General features: G+C 48.6%; 1 protein-coding gene across 1 annotated transcript in view; it reads left to right on the plus strand.

Moving 5' to 3' along the window:
• The first annotated feature begins 5,816 nt into the window (after positions 1-5,816).
• ERICH6B (glutamate rich 6B) overlaps positions 5,817-23,080 on the plus strand; it is a 40,740-nt gene continuing 23,476 nt past the window's right edge. The window contains 3 exon segments of the mRNA XM_088021979.1: positions 5,817-6,187; positions 14,698-14,876; positions 15,246-15,413. Of these exon segments, the coding sequence (XP_087878105.1) occupies positions 5,817-6,187; positions 14,698-14,876; positions 15,246-15,413 (718 nt within the window).

The following is a 23,080-nucleotide window of genomic DNA, read 5'->3' on the forward strand; positions in this document are numbered from 1 at the left end:
GACAACTTCCTGAGATCAGGGCTGAGAGTCGGAAAACGGGCTGACCCATTACGCAGGAGGTTGTGTCCGGGCCAAGAAAGACATCACCCTAAAATTCCCTTGGGCCAGGCAGTCTTCCCAAGGATAAGGGAGCCTCCCAAGGATAAGGGAGCGCGCTTCTGACATGTGGCCATCTTTTCCCCCAGGGCCCAGCCACCACGACCTGGACTGAACGACAGACAGGCCCTAATCTCCCAACCTCTCCCTAGCCTGCAGTCGCTACCAGGGAGCAGGTAGCGGAAAGCAGTCTCTTTTCTCTCTCCCCATGCCATAAACTAAATAAGGCACGCACACCACACACGCGCTCACACACACCTTCAGTGCTGGTTAGGAGCAGGTGTGCAATAACATAGCTCACATTTGTGTCTGGCACTACTTAAGCATACATGTATTGCTTCATTGAATCCTCACAGGAGAATGGCACTCTTACTCTCCTCGTTTTACAGATAAAGAAATTAGGTCCCAGGAGAGTTCAGAAACTCACTCGAAGTCGCATGTAAGTGGCCAAGCTGGATTTGAGCCCAGGAAACCTGGCCCCAGATCCTGACCACCAGGCCCTTCTGCTCATTCCTGCTTCAATTCTCCCTTTCCATTTCCACATAGACCCCGTCCTCTGCTGATCCTCTGCAGTGGTTCTGTGGGAAGCAGTGTTGAGTCATTGACCAGGGAGTGGCCAGTTTACAAAGCTGCACCCCACTGCTGGAGCACAGAGGGGTTGGCAGGGCTGGACCTGGAAGGGTCCATCAGCGGGCGTGCGCAGACCCTGGGCGGAGGGGAGGTCTGGCAAGGGAGCCCTGGCTCGGGCACGGAGCTGAACACTGGAACCAAGGCCCCTCTAGGGCCCCTGTGCAGGGACCAGGGGGTGTTTGGGCCTCCAACTGCCTTCCTTGTGAGAGAAGCCAGACCCTTCCTTTCTTTTAAGAATGCAAAGGCGGAGGATGGTGATGACAAAGAACTGCCATTTGGTGCTGAGAGACCAAGGGTCAGCTGAGGTCCTTGGGCTGCTCCCTTGGAAACAGAGTAGTACTGATGTCCAGAGGGCAGAGGAGGACCCAGGAGGAGGCGTGAGGGGAGGAGAGCAGTGCTGGTCAAACTGGCAAATCATGTCCAAGTATTTCTTTCCATCCCCTGTTTGCCCAGAGCCATCACATAGGGCCCCATGAGCTGTGCAAAGCAAACATTCTCATCCTCACACAGCTGCGCATTTTCCTGCCCCAAGGACTTTGTTCCCACACAACTGCAAGTCCCTTTGTATGCACTTGATTTCCAAAGCATGAAGCCCTGCAGCAAGTCTGTAGAGCCATGGCCCCAGTGAGAGGGACAAAGAACAACTCCGGAGCAGCACCACCCTCCCATCATGGAAACCAGTGGGGAGACCCTACTAAACCCTTTACCTAAAAAACCACAACCAGAACATGGAACCTTTCTTTAGGTCACTCACTTGGAAGCCAGAGGTTGCTGTCGTTTTTCATGAGATCAGCCATATATGTCTTCCTCATATATTTCAAACTAAGAATGTTTGGGGATCCTGGCCTCAACCCCTCAGAATGAAAACGGGGATCCCCCAAAAAATCACTGTAGGGAAATCAGTTGGCCCCTCACTTACAGTGCAATGTGGAAGGGGTTACATAGATCTAAATCTCCAAGATTGTGTTCCTGTGGTGACCTCTGATATAAAGTTCTACCCCTCTTCATTAAATACACATACGCACATAATCAGCAAGTATACTTGGCAAAGCACATAGCATATTATTAATACTTTGCTTTGCTCTTTCGTTTATTCACCGAACAGGTATCAGAGTGCCAATCCCCCACCGAGTGCCTATTATGTGCCAATCACCATGGTAGGTGCAGCGTTCAGTGCTGAGCTGTGTAAACACAGCACCAAACAGCCTCGAGCAAAGGCCCCTTCTCTCTATGGGGCCAGAAAGATAAAGCCAGTGAGTGAGTAGGCAAAGTGTGAGAAATATCTGTCCTTGTAGTGTATCTTTTGTTTTCCAATTTTTGCTAGAGACAAGGAGCCTTGGCTCTACTCTAAGCAAAACAACAGGACCCATGTGATGATGAGCCTGCCTGAGAGTCTAAGCAGATTACAGGTAGTGGTGGGGACGGAAGCAGAAAAGGAACGCGTAGCCCCACTGGGGGAAGGCAGCCTCACCTAAGCAGCACCACCACCGCGTGGGAAAGCCAGGGCAGGGTTGCCCGAGATTCCTGTTCCCAAGAGAAGCTGGAACTCGTGAATTCTGTGAATTCTAAAATATTCACTCTGGATTTTTTTTTAAACTACTTAAGCTGAATAAAATATGTCTGCCGGCCTGCTTTGATTGACGCAGCCATTTTGTGAAGCCAGTCTAAAATTTAAGGACCTATAATCGACCATTATAAAGTGGATGTTTCATGTTGTGACCACAGAAATTAAGCCGCAATGTGTCAGAAACCAGGGTCAAAATGAGTCGGGATCCGAATCACAAGTCACAACCTAGATGTTTGCCTCAGACACGGGGTATCAAGTTGCCTCGGTATTTATTTATTTCTCCCCGATGGCTTTTCTCATAAGCTTCTAGCAGAATTAAAGAGAATGTCAAGAGTGCCGTTTCTTTTCTGATCTTTGAAATGAAAACGCAGCGGACTGAGCCTTTTTACAAGGCCTGGTGAGAAAATGGAAAGAAAAGGTCCCTAACCCTGAATGACAGCATGCCGTTGGTAAATGCATTCGGGGCCGTCCAGGGGACCGGGTGATTCTGACCTTTTATCTCAAGCAACTAAAAATTTTGAAAGATAGGAGATCCCTGAAGTGTAAGCATGCCTTTGATGGAGTGGCCGGCGCCTACCCGTGCTTTGTCACTGTCTAGGAAGCTGGGCTCAGGAGCGAGCGGCGGGGGGGGGGGGGGGGGCAGAAGTGGACAGCTAGAGTAACTGGTACATTCAGATTTTAAGTCGAAATAAGCCTGGAAGGGCTCCTTTAAAGCAGAGGAGGCTCCCGTAGACATAGATGTAGGCCCCAACACTTGCCCATGCTCACCCTTTGCCTCAGAGGCAATCTCCACCCTCCTCACGTGTGTGATTTACAGCTCACCGTCTTCCACTTGCAGTAGCAGGGAGCCCACTGAAAAGACACACACAGACCACAGAGCTGTGAGTGACAGAGAAAAGGGTCTCTGCTGTTTCTGGTAAATGGCTGCAAGAGCCCTGTGCTCTGCCGTTTTGAATCTTCTCACCTTCCCAGTTAGCACCCAGCACAAAATGCTTCATAATGGGTTCTAAAGTGCTCCACCCACTGGCTCTGCCTTGACTTTTCCTACCCAGTCCTCTCTCTGCCAGGTCACTTTCCCCTGCCCCAGGAGCTCTGCTTACTCCCCACCCTCCCACCTTCTAAAACACCAAACTACCTCTGAGGCCTTTCCCCTCAGCTTTCCCCAATCCTGCAGTCAGTCTGTGCTTTGTGAAGCTGCCTGTCACAGGGTGGGTCGTCGGCCAAGGGACTCAAAAGCTGCAGACCGTGAGGTGCAACCAGTGGCAATAAAAGATGTATATTAGGGACCGACGCCCGAGAAAGGCCGGAAAGGACTGGCGGAGGGAACGGTCTTGTGGAACAGCCTCAGCAGGCCTGCCTGTCAAAGCTGACCTGCCTGAGTCTGCGGGACTTTCATACCCCGCCCCCCGCCCTGTCGCCACCTTGCTCAGTCACCAAATGCCTGATGCCCAGAGAAGGGCGCAACTTCTGGAAGGTGGCTCTGCAGCCAAGGCAGTTCCGGAAGGACCTGGTGGCTGGAGGCTGTCTGTAGACCACAGTCTCCACAGCAGGGCAGCACCCCCTCAGTTCACCACACTACCCCAGGCTAATCCTATCAGAATGCAATAATCCAAGGGTTCTAGCAACCCTGCAGGTGGACAGATAAGCCCACTGGCCCACTATGAATGTGTTCACGCATCACACTTCTCATGTTGGGTATCATGTTGGACACATGCTGGCAAGAGATCCTACGATCTCATCTGGCTGATTCCCTAAAACAGAGCTGCCTGGTCTAAGATCTGAAAAAAGGCAGGCCAAGATATTGATCCATGAAGTCCCTGAAGCAAATAAGAAGATTCTGGACAGTTTGCCTCCACAATGAGCAGCCTCTTCAACTTATCCCCTTGTGCAGAGTAAGTATTATCCTTTTTAAACTTTGGGACACAGTGCTCTAGAGCCATCTATTCCTGCCCTTCACTCAGTCACTGAGCATAGATTTATTGGACATTTATTAAGCATCAGGCACCAAGCTAACCACTGGAGACAGAGTGGAGAACAGGTCACGTAAAGTCACTGTCACTTCATGGATCAATATCTTGGCCTGCCTTTTTTCAGATCTTAGACCAGGCAGCTCTGTTTTAGGGAACCAGCCAGATGAGATCATAGGATCTCTTGCCAGCATGTGTGCAACACGATGCCCAACATGGGAAGTGTGATGCGTGAACACATTCATAGTGGGCCAGTGGGCTTATCTGTCCACCTGCAGGGTTGCTAGAACCCTTGGATTATCGCATTCTGATAGTCTAGTGGAAAAGAAAGATTGGACAAGTAAACAGAAAAACATAATCAGAAATAGTGTAAGTGCTACAGGAGAGACTCACGGGGTGGGAGAATAGGGGAGGGGTGGCAAGAGATGAAGTCAGAGAGCCTGGCAGGCGCCAGATCTCACAGGGAACGGTGTTTACGGTTTATTCCAAGTACAGGGGAAAGCCATTGGGGGATGTTTAAGCACTGGAGATCATGATCTGATTTCCATGTTCTCACGAACACTCTCCATGGAGAATGCTAGGAGGATGGCAGCCGGGCTCACAGGAAGACCCCTCTAAAAAGAGCTGCAGGAATCCCGCCGGGCGATGACACGGCTCACTGAGGGTAGTCAGTGGCGATGGAGAAGAGTAGAAGGAATCAAGCATATTATTAAACAGGAATCCATCCTTCCGGCCCTCAGAAGGTTCACACTCTGTTGGAAAGACAGATGTGCAAGCAAACCATGTCATATGGCAAAATAGTTACTTTCCTGAAAATATAGAAGGTACAGAGGGAGCTTAGGATGGAGCACGGAAGACTTCCTGGGGAGCTAAGGTGCTCCCAGCTGTATTGGAGCTGGGAGGTAAAAATGAGCGTTTGTTGAAGGAACGAACCGGTGGGTAGTGCTTCTGGCTGAGGGGGCGGTGCCTGGGCGGCCTCGAGCATGCGCCTGGCAGACCACCAACAACGAGGCTCTTCCCTGACGGCTGCCGGAGGCCCCAGGCCCCGCGCCTGTACCACCCACCCCGGTACCTTCCCGTTGCGCCTGGCACTCTGTGTATAGAAACCTGCTTGCATGCCTGTTTTCCTCACCAGATTTCAAGCTCCTGCGAGACATCCTCTGTCTTGTTTATTGTGGCAATAAATAGTTCTCGATGGATCACTAAAAGTCTCCTCTGGTGACGCTACCACCAGACACTGAGTCACTCCTTCACTTCACATTGTGCAGTAATTGCAAAGGTGTTGCCTTTGGGTGTGGTCTCTCCTACCAGCTCCTTGAGGGTAAAACCTCTGTTCCCCCTTGTTTGGGCCTTTTCATGGGCCACCATGTACTGATCGGCACACTCAAAGGGCCATCCAAAGACTACGAAATGAAATGAGTGAACAAAAATGGATTTAAATCAATATGCAGTGGGCAATTACTGACTAATGGGATTTTATTCCTTTATTGGTTACCAGGATGGCAAAGCGACTGCATGCTGCTTGAAGGGTTTCATCTGCTTAATGCTGCCCCAACATGTCTGCGGAAAATAATCAGTCCTCAGGAGGAACATCCCCTCTTTCCCCTCCCACAACCTCCCGGTATTCCACACAGACCTTATATTCGGAGGAAGGACATAAAGAGGAAGATGAGAACTCAGAGAGAGGATATCTATCTCCTGAAGACATTGAGTATCTGGAAGACAATGAGTATCTGGAAGAGGAACTCGATCCTGAGGAAGATGAGTACCTGGAGGAAGAAACGTTTCTGAAAGAGAACACGTATCTATATGAGACTCCGGCGTCTGTGAAACAGAGAAAGCATCTACAGAAGAAAAAGCATCTGGAAGAAAAAGAGGATCTGTTCGAAAAGTATCTGGAAGGCAGTGAGTATCTGGATGAGGGAGAGTAGCTAAAAAGAAAAGAGGATGTGTATGAAGAAGTGTACCAGGGAGGGGATACCGGCAGGGGGGCCTCCTAAAAGAAAGCAATGCTAGTTCACTGCGACGCCCAGGAAAAAAGGGCAAACTTGGGAGAGAGCCATCGCTCAGTCTGCCAACCCCGCCGACGGTGCTGCCGGCGCGCTCAGGACTGACAGGTTCTTCGCCCAGCCTCAGTGGCCGTGCCCCCCCAGCCCCGTGCCCACAGAGCGGAGAGGCTTAGTGAACATAAAGCCCCCATTCATAAACAAAACAAACAAAACAGACCCTATAATGTGTGTCTTTTCCTTATTGCACAAGTAATACATATTCATTGTAGATGTTTGAGAAACTATGTGTAAGAGAAACGAAGAAAGCAAACATCACTACCAGCCAGAGGGGAACAATCACTTTTACATTTTGGTCATAGCCTCCCCAGGCTTTATAAAGTGTGTGTCACCTGCTTTTTAAGGTATATTATGCTTTATATATAATAATTTACATATATATAATTATAAATAATTTACCTTAAAAAGCAGGTGACATATAATACTTACATTACATATTTACATGAACACATGTAAGTATTCATACTTATATGAATACATTTCATGTTATTAAATTTTCTACAAGTCCTTTTGATAGCTACATCACACTGTTGTATTTTCAAGCCGTAATATTTTTAATCGATTCCTGATTATTATTAATCATTCATTGCTTCTGATTTTTGGGGGGTTACTTTTTCAAACAGCACTTTGCTAAACATCCTTAGAGCTCAGTTTTATCAATGACCTCCAATTATTTCCTAGAATCCATCCCGCAGTCTGTTGCTAGGTCCACAGACACTAGTATGCTTCTCAGAGTGCCCACTAGGCCCCTGGAAGGCCTCACCTTACCCTGCTTGTGAGTATTTAACTTCGGAGTGATTTCTCTCACCCTGGGGCTGACATTCTTCCAATAGCGTTCCTGCGATTGGCACCTTTTCCTGAAGTCGGGTTTTATTATTTGGCAGTGGCCTCCTTGTGCCATTGCTAGAGGTGGCTGATTCCCACTTTCTCCGAGGCCCATGTGGTGCCTTCCCTTGCTGTCATGACTACATGGCCATAGCCAACCAGGTTCAGAAAGTTAAAAATCCAGGTCATCTGCATGATCTTAATGTTGACCTAGAAAGAGGACTACTTTATTTTATTTTTCTGGATCTGATTCTGTTACCAACTCCGAGCCACTCAGGCAGCTTGAATTTTTAAATCCCAATCTGATTACACACCGCCTGCATCCTAAGAGCTGGGTGTTCTTAGCAGCCAACACAAGCGTTGACGTCCCTCTTCCTCAAATCAGATGCATCATCCTAGGTTCCTCCTATCCTCATAGAAGTTTCACTGGGGCACTGGAGAGGTAATACCTCTATTGCTGGGAAACTCTCTTTTGTGTGTGCCTCTGCCATGAAGCTCCCTCTCAGAATCCTAATATCCCTGCTGTTGAAATACCAAGTGTAATTCTAATTCTGAATAACAGCATTCGGGCCCTTTCTTTGGCACAGTATGAATCAAGCATTCTTAACATGTGCCCTGTATGCACTGGGCCTTTGTAAATATATTACCCACTACAGTAGGACAAATACAATGCTGTCAAGTGAATGGAACTATGTATAAAACAAAAGCTTTGAAAATAAATGCCCTGCTAGCAAAATTTGGAGAGTCACTGAAAAAACTGTAGAGGAATGCTAAAATGCCTTTAAAGGCACACACATGGAAGAATGTCTTGGTGTGAAAATGCACAAAACATTAAATTAAGCACTAAATTAAGAAGGGGTCTACAAGATGATTCGGAACTTTCCAAAAGAATTTGCATCAAGATTTCTTAATGTGGAATATTTTGCCAATACCCTTAAGATTTAGAAATTTGTCAAGCCCTTGGCACAAGGGTGCCTTCCTGACCCCTAGGAAATGCTCAGGACATGCAAATGGAGTCAAGCTCAATTTCATCCATTTCATAAAGTCAGGCGCATGCTTACGCACTCGCATGCACGCACCTGCATTTAGTCTTAGAAACACCTTTTAGAAATTGAAAACGGGGGCGCCTGGGTGGCTCAGTTGGTTAAGCGACTGCCTTCGGCTCAGGTCATGATCCTGGAGTCCCGGGATCGAGTCCCACATCGGGCTCTCTGCTCAGCAGGGAGTCTGCTTCTCCCTCTGACCCTCCCCCCTCTCATGTGCTCTCTCTCTCATTCTCTCTCTAATAAATAAAATCTTTAAAAAAAAATTGAAAGTGGGCCCTAGAAATGACAAATGGGCTTCTCTCGCTTGGGTTGATGGATTAATTGCTAGAGACTAGTGGGGGAGCACTATATTGAGGAAGATTCTGAGGGCCCATTTGGGCTCCGCAGGAGAGAGTGCTGCGAGGGACCAGTGATGTCTGCCACAGGATCAGATGGGGACGGAGGGTCAGGAGGGCCATTTATTTGTCCGTTTGGGGGGTAGGTGTGAGTCTATCACTAAGAACACTGTTTCCTTCCTCGTTCAGGACCTTAACTGCCTGAGTTTGAGGGTTAATTCTCTCCCACTTCTTAGGGCACGAACTTTTGGGCAAGTCACTTAACCCCTCTGCGTGCTGGCTTTCTTAACTCTAAATTAGGAATAACAGGAGACATACTTTATAGGATATTTGCGAAGATGAGAGAGATTCAATCATGTAGAGCATTATGAGCTATGCCAGTCACATAGCATTTGAAGGCTTTCCAATGTTAGCTATTATTATTGTTGTTGTTTTGTGTTTTATGATTCCCCGACCGTTGACTTGTGAAGGGTCGTTTACACTCCCCATCACCACACACCCCATCCCAATTTATGGATTGGACGTAACAAAAAAAGAAGATGCGACCAACTGGGGTACAGGAGGAATCTGTGCGCCCACCTAAATACTCTGCAGGCAGGTCAATATCAGAGACTCCCACTGCCCGGGACAAATCAGGGTAGGGTCACCCTTACAACCTACTCCCCCCTTTCTCTTCTTTAAAGAAATGATTTTCCCCATGGTTTGCAGGGAAATCCCATAAAATTAGATGAGCAACTTGAACACAAATGCAGCATCTATCCCCACTGAATAACCCATAGCTCCATATGACGGATCTCCCTGAGAGGTTCCAAATAGTTTTTGTAAAATGTGGGTGTCCATGCTGCGGTGTCAGAGTCAAAAGATCCAGCACATGGGCGGGGCCTTTGACCTTGGGCATGTCACTTTCTCAAAGTTTCAGTTTCCCTTTGTATAAAAATACCTTTCTTCACAGTGTGGTTGCAATATTTACATAAAATAAATGTATCTAGAAATGCTTTGAAAGCTCTCCCACACCATACAATTGTAAGGTGTGAAAACGCTCTTCTGATCTCACATGGGCAGGAGGTGCTAGAAGGAGGTACCATCTATGTTACTATCACGCTGTCATAGAACACGAAACCACCCCATAATGAGGCCCCTTTGGGATGACCTTCCTAAAGATGAATTCTGTTCTGTGGCAAATAATGCCAGAGATGTCACAGGCTATTTTGATTTATAATGGTTTTGCTCCATAGTATTTTGATATGCATAATCTGCTGGATTTGATTTTCTTTACCCTTGCTACCCCCTCTTCCATAGCTCCAAATGCCGTTTGGCCTAAATGCTATTATAATCCTTTTGCCTTTTCCAGTTGAGAGTTGCTACCCCAATAACCCTTTCCCACAGGGCACCTAGCAGTTTTCCGTGTATTTAAGAAGAAAGGTGTGCAAAATATTGATAAGGCAGGGACGGGAGAGCCAGCCAATTTGTCAGGCAGGAAACTTCACAGATGGTGACAGAGTTCCACAGCCAGGGTGCCCCGAGTGCAACTGGTGGGGGAGATGCCGAGCCCGGGGGCCGGTCGCTCGCAGCCTCCACTCTGCTCCTGAACAAACAGCATCATTTTCTGTACGTGTCTTGGCCAGACGGTCGGGAGCGCAGTTCGGGGGCATAGGGCGTGTGTTGCATATTTCGTGATCTTTGTCTCCTTAAATTCTCCCAGCCATTACTTATCCCATTGTCACAAATGAAGAACCTGGAGTCCAAGAGACGGTAAGTGACTACTCCAAGGTCATGGGAAATCAACAGGCGTCCCTTCTCCCTCTTGTAATCACCTCTCTTTCTTTTCTCCTTTCCTTCCTCCTGTCCTTCTTTGTTTGGGCTTTTTAATAAATTATGTACATACTTTAAGAGAATGACATAAAAAATAAAATCTACTTTTGTTCATTTTTTAATGGGAAATTTGAAAAGCAGAAAGTGGAAAAGCATCACCCCATCTACCAACATCCAAATATAAATAAGGCTGATTCACTCTTTAGTGATTTTTATTCTGTCCTTCCCGCTCTTATTTTGTCTGTGTTGGATGGTAGTGGTCCTTGTTTTGTAGCTTTGTTCTGTTGTGTTTTTACTGTTTTAAACATACTGTATGTACAAGTTTGTATTTTATTTTTGTAACAGAACTGTGACCTCAATATTTGCCTGTATTGGTTAACCTTTGTAGATATCATTTTAACAGCCACCTAACACTCCTCAATAATATTCTGTGTCATGGGTAAACTGTGGATAAGTATAAGTGTTGAACATTTAAGTTTCAAATTTCAAGTTCTGGTTCTCATTTCTTTACTACTTCCACTGGGCCAGTCTCTATTAGAACTGATGGCCTATTCTATCCCAATTGTATGTGAAATTCTTGATGTATCATTCAAGGCAAATGGGTGATTAAACAACACAAACAGTTTCTTTGAAATTAAAACTCATTTTTAAAATATTCAGATCCTCTGAACCCCCATCACCTCTTCTGTACAGATACCCTTCATCTCATGAGAGAGCAAGGCCCCTGTGATGACCCAAAGTTTAACAAAGCAAACTTCAATTTCCAAAATTCCTGATTTCATGAAAATTATCTTCCTGAGTTCTCACTGACTCTATAAAATTTAACCTTGTAATTTCTAAGGGAGACCATTAAGAGAGACACCACCAATGAAAAGTAAAAAAAGAATTATATAAACCGGGGCCTCTCTACCCCAAACCCAGCATCACATACCTAACAGCATATTCTTAAGTTGAAAAAATGATGCCTTCTTTTTTTTTTCAATATTGTCTTTCTGTTCTTTTTCCAATAGAATTAAAGATTACTTCTTCATGTCAAACCCTGCCTCATCCTACCACAAGGTAATAGTTTTCTTTTTGGATAAATCAGGTGGAAAGTCACACTTAGGGATGATGCGTCAGGAGCCTCTGCAGTCCCAAAGACAGGAATGGCGGGGGCAGGTGGTGTGGAGGTGCAGGGTTCAGGCCCCCTGAGGAAGGAGGAATTCAGGCAGGGGGGAGGGTATCTCTGGGAGTCACACGTAAAGGACCTCCCACCACTGCCCCCTCTGTCACTCAGCCACTCACAGGGTAAGGGGCGGGTCCCAAGATCCAAGTCCTGGGCGCCCAGAACTACAGAGATGAAAAGGTAAGAGCCATCTGAGTCTGCAGAGAAGGTCTCACCCAGGAAAAGAGAGCAAGGGGCTTGTGGCCATGCTCGCGGTGAACAGATGGATGAATGCCCAAAAGAGAGTCGCCATTTTCCTTCCTCAGGCACGTTCCCAAGGTCTCAGTCACCCTTCGGTGGGCACTCATTAAACTGCCACAGGGCTTGGTGCATGCAAGACGGTCACTAACATACCTATGGAATAAATGAGTAAATGCCTCCTATGTGCTCAGCTCTGTAGAAACCAAGGCGGGTACCCCAGACTTCCATCTCACAGTCCTCACCCTTGTGTTTCATCCCTACACTCGCTCCCCCAAGGATGACTGCGGGGCATTTGTGTCCACTGGTCAAGTGGGTTGGCACTGGATACAAAGAAAGCACAAGGCCAGTTTGGTTATGGTGAGAAGCTGGGATGAGGTCCCTGCTCTGCCACATAGGGAAGCTGCAGGCTACAACTTGAGGGCTGCCCCTCAGCCTGGTGAGGCCAGCCCCCGTTGCTGCTCTCCATTGGCCCCCGATCCCCAGGCTTCATGCTCCTGGGGGCTCAGCAACGTGGAGGCCCCTTCACCTCAGTTACAGACTCCACAGCATCTGAAGCACTGTGGCCGTGAGCACAGGGAGGCCTGGGACGGAGAACAGGGGCTCAGAGCCAGACCGCTCGGGTTTGAATCTCAGCCAGCTGTGTGCCATCGGGTAGCCGCACACTCTCCTTGTGCCCCGGGTTCTTCATTTGTGAAATGGGGACAGGAGGAGTTTCAGCCTCATTAGGCTGTGGTGGAGACTCGATGAGTATTAACTCACGGGGCTCCCTGAGAACAGGGGCTCAGTACATGCAACGGGTCGCTGTTATTCCCCCTCCTGCTCCCCACAAGCCACCGCATGGAAACTTAGCACGCCCAGAACAAGAGTCATGATTCCCAGTCGGCTTTATTCCAAACATATGCACCCATCCAATCCTTTATCCACACTCCAGTCGAGTGGCTTTCCTGTCACGGAGGAGTTCGTGGGGATTAGAGAGGCCCTGGGTTTTCCTGACACCAGGTTGCTGAGAGACTGAACCTACAAACCACTTTAGGCAAGAAGTGTTACACTGCTATTTGTTTGTTAAGGCGGGGAGCCGGAAAAGGTCAGGTCAAGTGTTTCATGGGTCCCTTATAAACAGGAAGGCTCCCTCTCCCACTCCTACGCATGCCCTGAAGATACCCCCCCGGCACACACAGGCCCCTTCCCCACTCTGAAACACCTGAAGCAGGCCTAGAACCATCCAATCTCCCCGGGATCTAGGATCTAGTGGATCCTCCTGCACCCTTCTATTGCAGATGGAGCAGGGAGCTGGTATTTGGCCCAGGTAGGCCAGAACCCCAGTCCTGCTTCCATAGGTGCCCCCAGAAGACCCCGCCATGTCCCAGCCCAGGGCAGGCGTGGCAGGGAGGATGCTGAGTAAATGTACATGAAGATGGTAATGACCAGATGGGCCCACCATTACCTTAAGTATGATCCCCCTGTGTGTTTGGCAGGTCTGACTTCTCAAAGTCCTTTTCATGGGGACTTGCATTACCTCTTTGGGTCCTAGGGAGCACCTGGTAAGTGAAGTAGGACTTGCATTATCCCATTAAAAGGATAAAGCCCAGGAGAGTCTCCTGATCTGGCCTTGAGGCCCAGAACGGGGCAAGAGTTGACAGTTGCCTAAAGAGCTTGCCTTTGTCCACTTGTTCTTGATCCCTGTGGTCACCTGATCTAGCGTCTGCTATCTTGCTCACGTGACCCCATTCCCCCTTTTCAGTGGTGCGATGCCCTCACCACAGGCTGGCACAGACCCAGGCCTTCCCATGGGTCCCTTGGAAGTGAAACAAGATCTGCCATAACTCCCACAGACGCTGGGCCTCTTCTCTCCCTCAGCCTCTCTGCCCTCAAGTCTCAGACCTCAGCCTCCCCGTCCCTCTGTGCGGGGGTGGGGGGGGGGGCAGGTGCTGACCCAGGCAGGGAACAGGCCTGTCTCTGAGGGGCCACCGAACTGCTTCCCTCGCCAATAAGAACAGCAGCGGCCCACCCTCGCTTTGCCCGCCACCCCCCCCCCAGCGGGGACCTGTGACAGAGGTATGATTATCAAAAAGGTGCAGAAACTGAAGCCCAGAGACGTTAAATAAGCTACCCAAAGTTCCTCCTCTCTAGTGCAGGAGCCAAGATTCAAGCTTGTGTCGTTTGACACCAAAGTCTGTGTTTTTTCTACCAACCATAGTCACTGCCCATTTATATGTTGGGCATTTTCCCTACACTTGTCTTTGCCATTTCAGCCAGTTTTCATGAGGTGACTTCAGGGCTGAAACACCCCAAAGACTGCTTTTTTGAATGACAGTTTTTTGTCCCCAGCTAAAAACCAGAGGTCTCTGAGGAAGAACACAGTGTGGGTCTGTGTGTTGGGGGGGTCCCTTTTGAGCCTAAGGTACCAGATGGCAGGGCCTCTGCCTCAGAGCCCATGCTCTGTCATCAGGCCCTGTGGAAACCTTTCTTGATAATGGTGGTGCTTGTAGTAGGCAGACTAGAGGGAACAGACTTCGGTGCTTGATTTTAAGCTGCTGCAGCATCTACTTTAATATTTTTCCCGCTCTACTTGAGGCAGCAGTAAGGCAGGAAGGGCCACTGGGATGGGCAGTGTCGTGTGCCGGGAAGGATAGAGAATGTTGTGGAACATTAGACTGTCAGTTATGGAAGCCTGGCCCATTGGCCTTTGAAGGCATCCACAGAGCCTTTCACTGAACACGAAGCAGCAGTCAGCCATATGGGGCTCTGCTGCCTGGAAGAGCACACAGGCCTATTTACCATCATCTACTAGCTGGTCCCTTCTCACCTGTGACACCCACCGTGTGGGATGGGCAGAGTCTGCAGGAGCCGGAGAGTAGCCACCCCACTTTTCCAGCAGGCCATCGCCCTCAGTGCCTGACCTGGCCCCTGGGTGGAAGTTGACCTGCCTCTGTGCTCCCCTCTGACAGGAGCTCAGCGACTAGCCCCTCTAAGGGGACCACCCTCTTCTCTGTCCCGCCTTCCATCTCTGAACTTCCCCATGAGTCTCCATTCGGTAACATAACGCCTTCTACCTCGTACGTGCGGCAACATGGAGAACTTCTGGCCTGGCAAGACCGGAGCACGCAGACAGAATGGACCTATCAGAGTAAGCAGGGGATGGGGGAACTGCACCCTGCTGGCCACCACGCGGGGGGGGGGGGGGGGCGGCAGGGCAGGCGCGTTCCATGGGTGTGAAATATCATGGTTCGACTGTTGCCTGTCACGCTAATGACATACACCTGCTTCCCGTGCCGTTCGAAGTGGTATTTTAGGTAGGAAGTTAAACTCCTCTACTAGCCCCGCTACCCCTTTCCTCCATCCCAGCGCCCCCCTCAGAGAAACATCAGCAAAGTGCTGAAACAAATACCTTTTTCAACCTTTCCCTCTCTTTTCATTAGTCTTCTTGTTCCTGCTCTACATGAACTCGGGCCCTATTTCCCTCAGGGACACAGGCCATTACCTTCCCAGATTACAGACGGGCTCCTTGGGGGTGATGGGCTGTACCCGGAGGACCACGTGGACGGCGGCAACGGCACTGTGTCTCAGCAGGCAGTCAAAGCCGGCCCTGATTCCCACCCGGCCAAAACCAGCTGCAGCATCAACTTCCGTAGCCACAACTGGGAGACACTCAAGAGAGAGTTTGGCAAGATTGCACTGAGAATCTTAATCCTCTACCCAATTAAGCCCAAAGTCCCCTCACCCTAGGACCCTGGCATGGAAGACGGAGCAGCTTTGCTTGCCATTATTAATAATTTAAATCCTGCCTTCGTGAGATTGATCCATCACAGGTTCACAGATTCATTTCACAGCTGTAGTCATGGCAGCGGTAAATTATATTCCCCACTCACCCCTTCCCTGCCTGCGTCCGTGCCTGCTCTATTTTGTAGCTCAAATGTGGTTAAATGGAATTAGGCACCAGAAACCCTATGAGGGAGGGTGGAGAGGCAGAGGGCAGGCCCGCACAAGCCAGGAGCCCATCGGCACAAGCAGCTCCAGAGGAGGAGGATTTTTACAGGTGAAATCAGTTCATGTGGGACTTTTGTCAGCATGTGCGCTCCGGTGGGGCCCTGAGAACTGGAACCATTTTGAAGTCAATAAGCATGACAGCTGGGAAAAATCTGAGCATTTATCTAAATATTCATAAGCAGGATTCTAAAAGTCATTTACTGGGTAATAGCCCGTAAAGTGCCGGTGCTAAGCTTGAAAGGATGTGGGAGGGGAGAGAATAGAAGAAGGCTGGAGTGAGGAGGGGGGGGGGGGCTGAGCCCATTCATCCCACTGTGGACCCACCTCCAGAGAGGGCGCCTCCTGCGGTCATAGTTTCATTTGACCTGTTCATTCTCAATCCTTTTGGTCCCTAGGCTTAATTTACAGAACTAGTGATGTCTGCATCTAATTGGGGTTTTAAGCACTCTGCATATCTGGCCTGTAGGGGCGTGTTTTGCAGCTAAGTGTCTTTCTAGGACTGAGATCCTTATAGCCGACATATGGTCAGGTCAGTGCTTAGTAAAAGTCTAGCCGCCCACAGTAAATGCCTACTGATCAAATATTGCGACAGGGGTGGCCTGGACCAAAGGTGTGCTGGGCGTTGGAGCCTCTAAGCCACGATCAGTGACACACCCCAGGTTCCTGCAGTTATGTGAGGGGATGGTGGGTAGAGCAGAGATTGAAACACAAGGAAAAGCAAGTGATTCTCTAAAATTCACGGAGGTTTTTCTTTCCCCTTCTGCTTTTGGTTTGCAATCTGTCCTTTGGAGAGCATTGGTAATGGTCGGGCAAACATTGCCTGTAATAATATACATGATTGTGTCTGGGCAACAGAATGGGGCGAATAGATGACAAAGATACTTCCGTCTGAGGGTGAAGGAGTTGTAAAAGAAAGTGACAGGGTGCCGGAAAAACCCATGAAGAATGGAGCTCCGGGAAGGCAGAAGGGCTCAAAACCACATCCAGAGGTGAGAGAAGAAGGTGACACGGGGAAAGCGATGTGTGGGAGGTTGGTGATGGGGCCCATGCCATGGAGGAAAGCTAGTCCTTCTGCAGCTAGAATACAGAACCCTGAGGATTCTCGGGGTTTTTGCAGATGCAAAAAAGAGTCTGCTTTCAGCCCAGGGCAGAAGCCACCCATCCACTTGGTGGAGAAACACAATCAAGGCAAAAGCAATCCAAAATGCTGGCTGTGGGGCCAGTAGGAACAGCAGAGATGAGAGCAGGCATAGATATTGCCGTGCATCCCTGTTCCCGGTTGCCTGTAAAGACGCAGATTTCCAGCCTTACCAGGATCCCTGTCTGTATGCTTAACATGATCCCCAGAGGACTTATGGGCACCGGAGCATCGGAGAACCAGAGAACCTCAATTGCTACTTATTGACCGTAGGATGAGTTTCACGGGTCCTCGTTTCCTACTTTTAGAGCATTTGTAAATTATGGGATTGTTCAACCCCAGGGGGCCAGAAAGAGCATTTCACATGGCAGGGTCCTTCTCAGCAAATAAGACTTTGAACTGAATCTGGAGGGAAAACACCCAGATAAATCCTTGAACCCTATTACTACAGAGAGTGGCAGGTCTGATATGGAAGGAATGCTAAAGGCACCAGAAATGCCTCATGAGCTATGTAAGGAAGTATTCCGAAGGAGGACCAGAAAGACTATTTATGGCCTCAGGTGTCTACCTGTCCAGGCACAGAGCAGACTCATAAAGAACTGCAGGAGTTCTAACACAGAGCATTCTACCCATGAGTGTAAAGATCCTCAAGACTTCGTGCCTGGCACGTAGTAAGCACTTATATTTATTAAACACTTGCAAAATTGTTGTTGAATCCTCATCTAATTCGAGATCAGACATGGTGACGAGAGAGTGTATCGTACTCCCAAGAAAACAGTCTGGTTGGGAAGGGGGCTGCGTACAGAAATATATACACAAAGAGACACTATACATCTAGAAATGTGGGTGAGGATAAACAGAGGGAGGAAGTGCCTTCAGTGGTGCAGTCTGCTTCAAGCCACCTGGCCAGATGGAGAAGAGTGTTGGAGAACTCCCAAAAGTGCAAACAAGCGTTCGTGCAGTTTCCTGCCATGGACTCGGATTTTGAAAGATCGCACGCAGAGGTTAAAGAAAAAATGATAAAGTTCCCTATGATAAAGGTAGGAAAATGGCTCAAACCTTAAGAATAGTGCCAGGAGAGGGGCGCCTGTGTGGCTCAGTCAGTTAAGCATCTGACTCTTGATTTGGGCTTAGGTCGTGATCTCGGGGTCGTGAGATTGAGCCCCGCGGCAGACTCCTTAGAATTCTCTCTCTCCCTCTTCTTCTGCGCCACCCCACCCCCGCTCATGCACGCTCTCTAAATCAATAAACAAAATCTTTAAAAAAAAAAAAAAAGAAACAGGAATAGTGCCAACAGAGCTGAAGCCCAGGATAAACTTATTCTTACCAGAAGATCATCCTGTCATCACCATCACCATCATCACGCAGGCAGCCACAAAAGGAGGGGCCCTATTAAAATACGATTGGGGCAAAAAGAAGATTAAGGCAGACAGGGCCACTGTTTAGTGCAATGCGGAGGAATGATTCAGAGAAAGGTTCTTCAATTGCTATTTAATTTTGATGTCACTGCGAAGGAAAATGATCTCCAGATTGAAATGGATGCAAGAAAATTCAGCAAAAAATAGCAGAAACCAAAGACTGGTGAAAAGATCAGAAGGGGACAGTAACTGCCGTGTCCCGCCCTGGATAAAATATCCACCAGAGTGTCTATAGAGTGAGAGTATCTTAATCACGTTTATGGTTTCTGAGGAACTGGGAGATGAGTCTGTGACCAACCCGGGGCAAATATTGAGAGCAGAATGACCACAAGAAATCAGAGTAAGATCAATAAGAACAAATCAAGTAATACTGGGTTTAGGTCACCTTTTTGGACAAAGTTGGTAGATAAGGGAACAGTGATAACCTAGTAGACCCAAATTCCACAATGGGTTTCATTTTCAAAGCCTTCCTGATGTTCCTGTGGACAAGATAAAGAAATATCAGGTGGGTGCTCATGAAAGACGATAGAATGATAACTGTTGAATAACCACCCAGAGACACTGCTTAAAGATCAGAGTCAACCCCATTTCCAGTGGGGAGCCATAGGGCTCTGACCGGCACAACATTTTATCATAGACCTGGACACAGACGTAGGAGGAGTATTTATATTTGCAGATTACCTGAAGCTGTTGGTTGATGGGAATAACATAATCAGATCCTAAAAGAGCTTGACAGGTGGAAACATTGAACGGGAACTAGCTAGATCCTAGATAAGGTCAACTTACATTAGATCCTGCTCTTGGGCCCACAGAAATAATAGGTTAGGAAAGTACAGGGTGGGGAAGCCCTGTTTGTTGTAGATACTTTACTCATCCACAAGTTCAGTAAGTCAGCGGTATGACCCAGGTGAGTGCCAGAAAAGCTAACGTTTACATAAAGGGAAATCAGTCGTGCTTTAGCCTGCATTGGAGGGCCAGCCCCGGGACACCTGTTCAGTGTGGGGGCTACCGCACTCCAGGAGAGTTCGAAGCGGACTGGGCTTAGAGAGTGGCGGGAGGCGGACCTGGGCACTACGTCATGCCCAGAACTGTTGAAGTGAAGGGCAATGGTTAGCCTGGAGGACCCGTGGCTCTGAGCTAGGACTGCCTTCAAATATCTGACCATCTGCCACACAAAGATGAGACCTGACTCTGCGTGTGCCCTGAAGGGAAACATGTTAAGAAAATGAAATGGTTCCTACCAGTCAGAGCTATGCCACAGTGCATGAGTTTTCTTAAAAGCCGGAGAGCTGCTTGTCCGCACGGGGCTCTGCCTCGGCTGAAGAACGAGCAGGCGCCGACCCGGCTCGTGTGCGGGAGGCTTCTCCTCCGGGCACCTCAGGCCAGGCTCGAAACCTGCCACCCCCGGGAGCGGATGGAGCAGTTTGCCTCTGCTTTTTCACCACTGGTGTCTGCCATGCTCTGCTCTGAAGATTGGTATATCCAGGGTGTGTGTGCACACATGCACTTAGGGAGAGGGAGAGGTGGGGGAAGGTGCAGAAAAGGGACAGGGGCTACAGAATTCCAGAAGGCATGAAATAACGGTAGCCAGGAACTTACAAAAGCTCTCAAAAAATACAGTAGCCTCCCACTGCCTATCTTAGCGGATCTGTGCTACACGCCCCTGGCTTCCCAGCCAGCAACCACTGAACTCTTCTCAGAGAGCAACAGAAGAGCAGAGATACCCGCTTCCTGCAGGGACAGGCATAGCCCCATTCAAGTCTCCACATGGCCTCGGAAGCCACTTGGAGCTCTAAAATCTACCCCCCAAGCCCCAGCCATTCCGTTGATCCTAAGAGCCCAGCCGGCCCATGGTGACCAGAGGAGAGGGCCGCAGAGGGCTGCATCTCCCGACCACTGCTTTACCGCTGTGCTGCGGTGAGTTAGCGAAACTAAACAGGAGGCGAGGCAGGGGACGCACCCAGATACAGCCTCAGTGCCCTCCAAGCCGCTCCTCCCCTCTGCGGATCAGCCTTGGGCACCAAGGAAGAATCTTAGGCCCTAAATGTCTGATATGAAGCCCCTGCAAGGGGTGAGGTTAAAATCGCTAAATGGCCACATTCTTCTGTCTTCTAACGGCACCTGGAAAATCAAAAACGAAAACAGGACAAGAAATGTCAATAACCATGCTACCCTCTTTAAAGTCGGGTTCAGAAGGTATTTAAATTTTATAATTTTATGATGATTTTAAATGACTTGTGGAAGTTACAGATCCATCCACGGGAAGGTAAGAAAAACAGAATTAGCCTGCCCCCAGCCAGAGAGAGACCTCTTTTGACCATTTTAGACTAAAGCAATCTTAATTAAGGCCTGTGGCTAAGGCGTTATTCCCAGGGCTCGATGCAAGGCTTAGGGCTCAGGGAAGAAACTGAGCCAAAGGGTCAAAAGGCTTTCAAATTTGAATTAAAATTGAATTTTGAAGAGGGACGAAACAGTATTTACCACTGGAATTATTGAAGGAAGGATAATAGGTTACCCATACTCAGCTTATTCCATGACACTTACTGTATACCTACAGACATTTATTGTACACCGACTGCATACTGGGCAGGATATAAGATGGACAAAACCATCACACCCTCTGACAGATGGTAGCCACACTTGTGGTGAGCAGAGCAGAACATAGAGAGTTGTTGAATCACTATGTTGTATTCAGACCTTAAATCCTAACGCGCAAGATGAAATACCAACACAGGGAGGGAAATCAATATTTGTTGAGCGTAAGCAACAGGCCTCAAACTGCTGAAGTTTATGGAAGCTACTTGTCCCAAAACACGTGATCTCCACCCTGTCTCCCCCAGCTATTAGGAGGTGCTTTTTAAATTGATTCCCTCAGGGACCAAAAGGTCTGGATAAGGAACGCCTGGGGGGCTCAGCCGTTAAGTGTCCGCCTCTGGCTCGGGTCATGATCCCAGGGTCCTGGGTTGTAGTCCCACATCGGGCTCCTTGCGCAGTGAGGAACATGCTTCTCCCTTTCCCTCTGCCCCTTCCCCCCCAACCCTGCTTGTGCTCTTTCTCTCTGACAACTAAATAAAATCTTAAAAGAAAAAAAGTCCACATAAGTTCACCATACCACATCCTATTAATAATTGTTCTTATTCTTTTTCAGTGTCTGTTATCCCTGATTTTTCTCACGGGGAAGAAAATGGTAAGCACCCAACATAACATATCCAAAGATTCCTGTTCCCTGCAGAGTGCCCTGGGCTGGGGATAGTGCCCGGGAGGGTGGGTCCCTTGTTGGTCCAGCTTGCATCAAGTCCTAGAGAGGAATTAGGGACATGCTGGGCACACAGCCCCTAAACTTGGATGGGCTTCGATGTCGTTTCCTGAAGAAGACGGATGGAAGAAGAAGTAGAGAGAGGGTCTCTGGAGTGAGACCGAATGACCTGGGACAGAAGTCCATCTCTATACTCAAGAGCTCTGGTCTAGGGACCCCCACATTTAAGAGGGTCCAGTCAATTGCTGGGCTGCCTGAGGTCTAGACAGCAGGGCTTGATTGGGATGCAGAGGACCCTCCAAATAGCCTTATCCAGCAGCACCTTGGTAGGGAATAAATTGGAGCCCCTACAAATGGTACCTTTAAAGACTTTTAATTCTTTATTAAGGAGGGGTTAATTGAATCCTATGAAGAGAAAGGACAGGAGAGAATCCTTATGGTGGCAAAATCCCATCTTACACCTACCCCTCCATAAAACAAAAGCCCCACAATTAACCAGGCGCATCCTATTAGAAAACAACTTAGGAACTACAATCTCTTGTCTTTCAGCATGGTGGGGGCTTACAAACACGGTGGCTCATCAAATGAACTCTCAGATTCTAGACAAAGCATCCCACCCACTGCCCCACCACCCCCAGAAGAGTACTGACCAATAGAATTTTCTTCATCTTATTCCATTCCCAGGGAGAGTTTAGAGCCATGCTGCCCAAACTTTAATGCACAGAATCATCACCTTGGGGGGACATCTGGGTGGCTCAGTCAGTTAAGCATCTGCCTTTGGCTCAGGGTCCCAGGATCAAGTCCCGCATCGGGCTCCCTGCTCAATGAGGAGCCTGCTTCTCCCTTTGCCTTCAGCTCCCCCCTGCTCATGCTCGCTCTCGCTCTCTCTCTCTCTCTCTCTGTCAAATAAATAAAATAAAAGAATGACCACCTGAGGATCTTGTTAAAATGCAGACTCTGATTCAGTAGGTCTGTATTTCTCACAAGCTCCCAGCAGCACCTACTGCTGCTGATCCATGGACCACATTTTGACTAGCAAGGTTTAAGAACAGCTTATAGATTTGTGCCCATTACAATCACCAGACCAGAGCCAATCCCTCCACCCACCTGTGGAGGCTAAAAAGGAATTTACTACAGCAGAGGTCGAGGAGGTGAAAACTGGACAGTCTCCTCTATGTGCCTATTTGTCAGCGGAGCTGGCTTGCTCGTTCTTCAGAGCTGGTCCCTGGGCTAGTCCTTTACTGCTTCTCCCCTCCCTTTCCTCATCTACAGTGTGGGGATCTGCCCTGCAGGGCAGATACACACAGCTCAAGCATCTCTCCCACATTCAGGAACTATGGTTCTGTCGGGGAAAAACCACTAGAAGAGAGTCACTGACTGGATGGAGAAAAATTAAGATTTGTTCTTGATCAGATGGAGAGAAGACACACCCTACTTGAGGGAATCCTGTATGCCTGGCATTTACTTACGGTAGCACTCTGGTGGGCCACCTTGAAGACAAGTCTTATTGTTCCCATTGCACAGATGAGGGG

This window comes from Eumetopias jubatus, unplaced genomic scaffold (assembly GCF_037043125.1).
Source record: "Eumetopias jubatus isolate StellerSeaLion01/CBP00866 unplaced genomic scaffold, mEumJub1_p1.0 scaffold_3, whole genome shotgun sequence".
In the NCBI taxonomy this organism is placed as follows: Eukaryota; Metazoa; Chordata; class Mammalia; order Carnivora; family Otariidae; genus Eumetopias; species Eumetopias jubatus.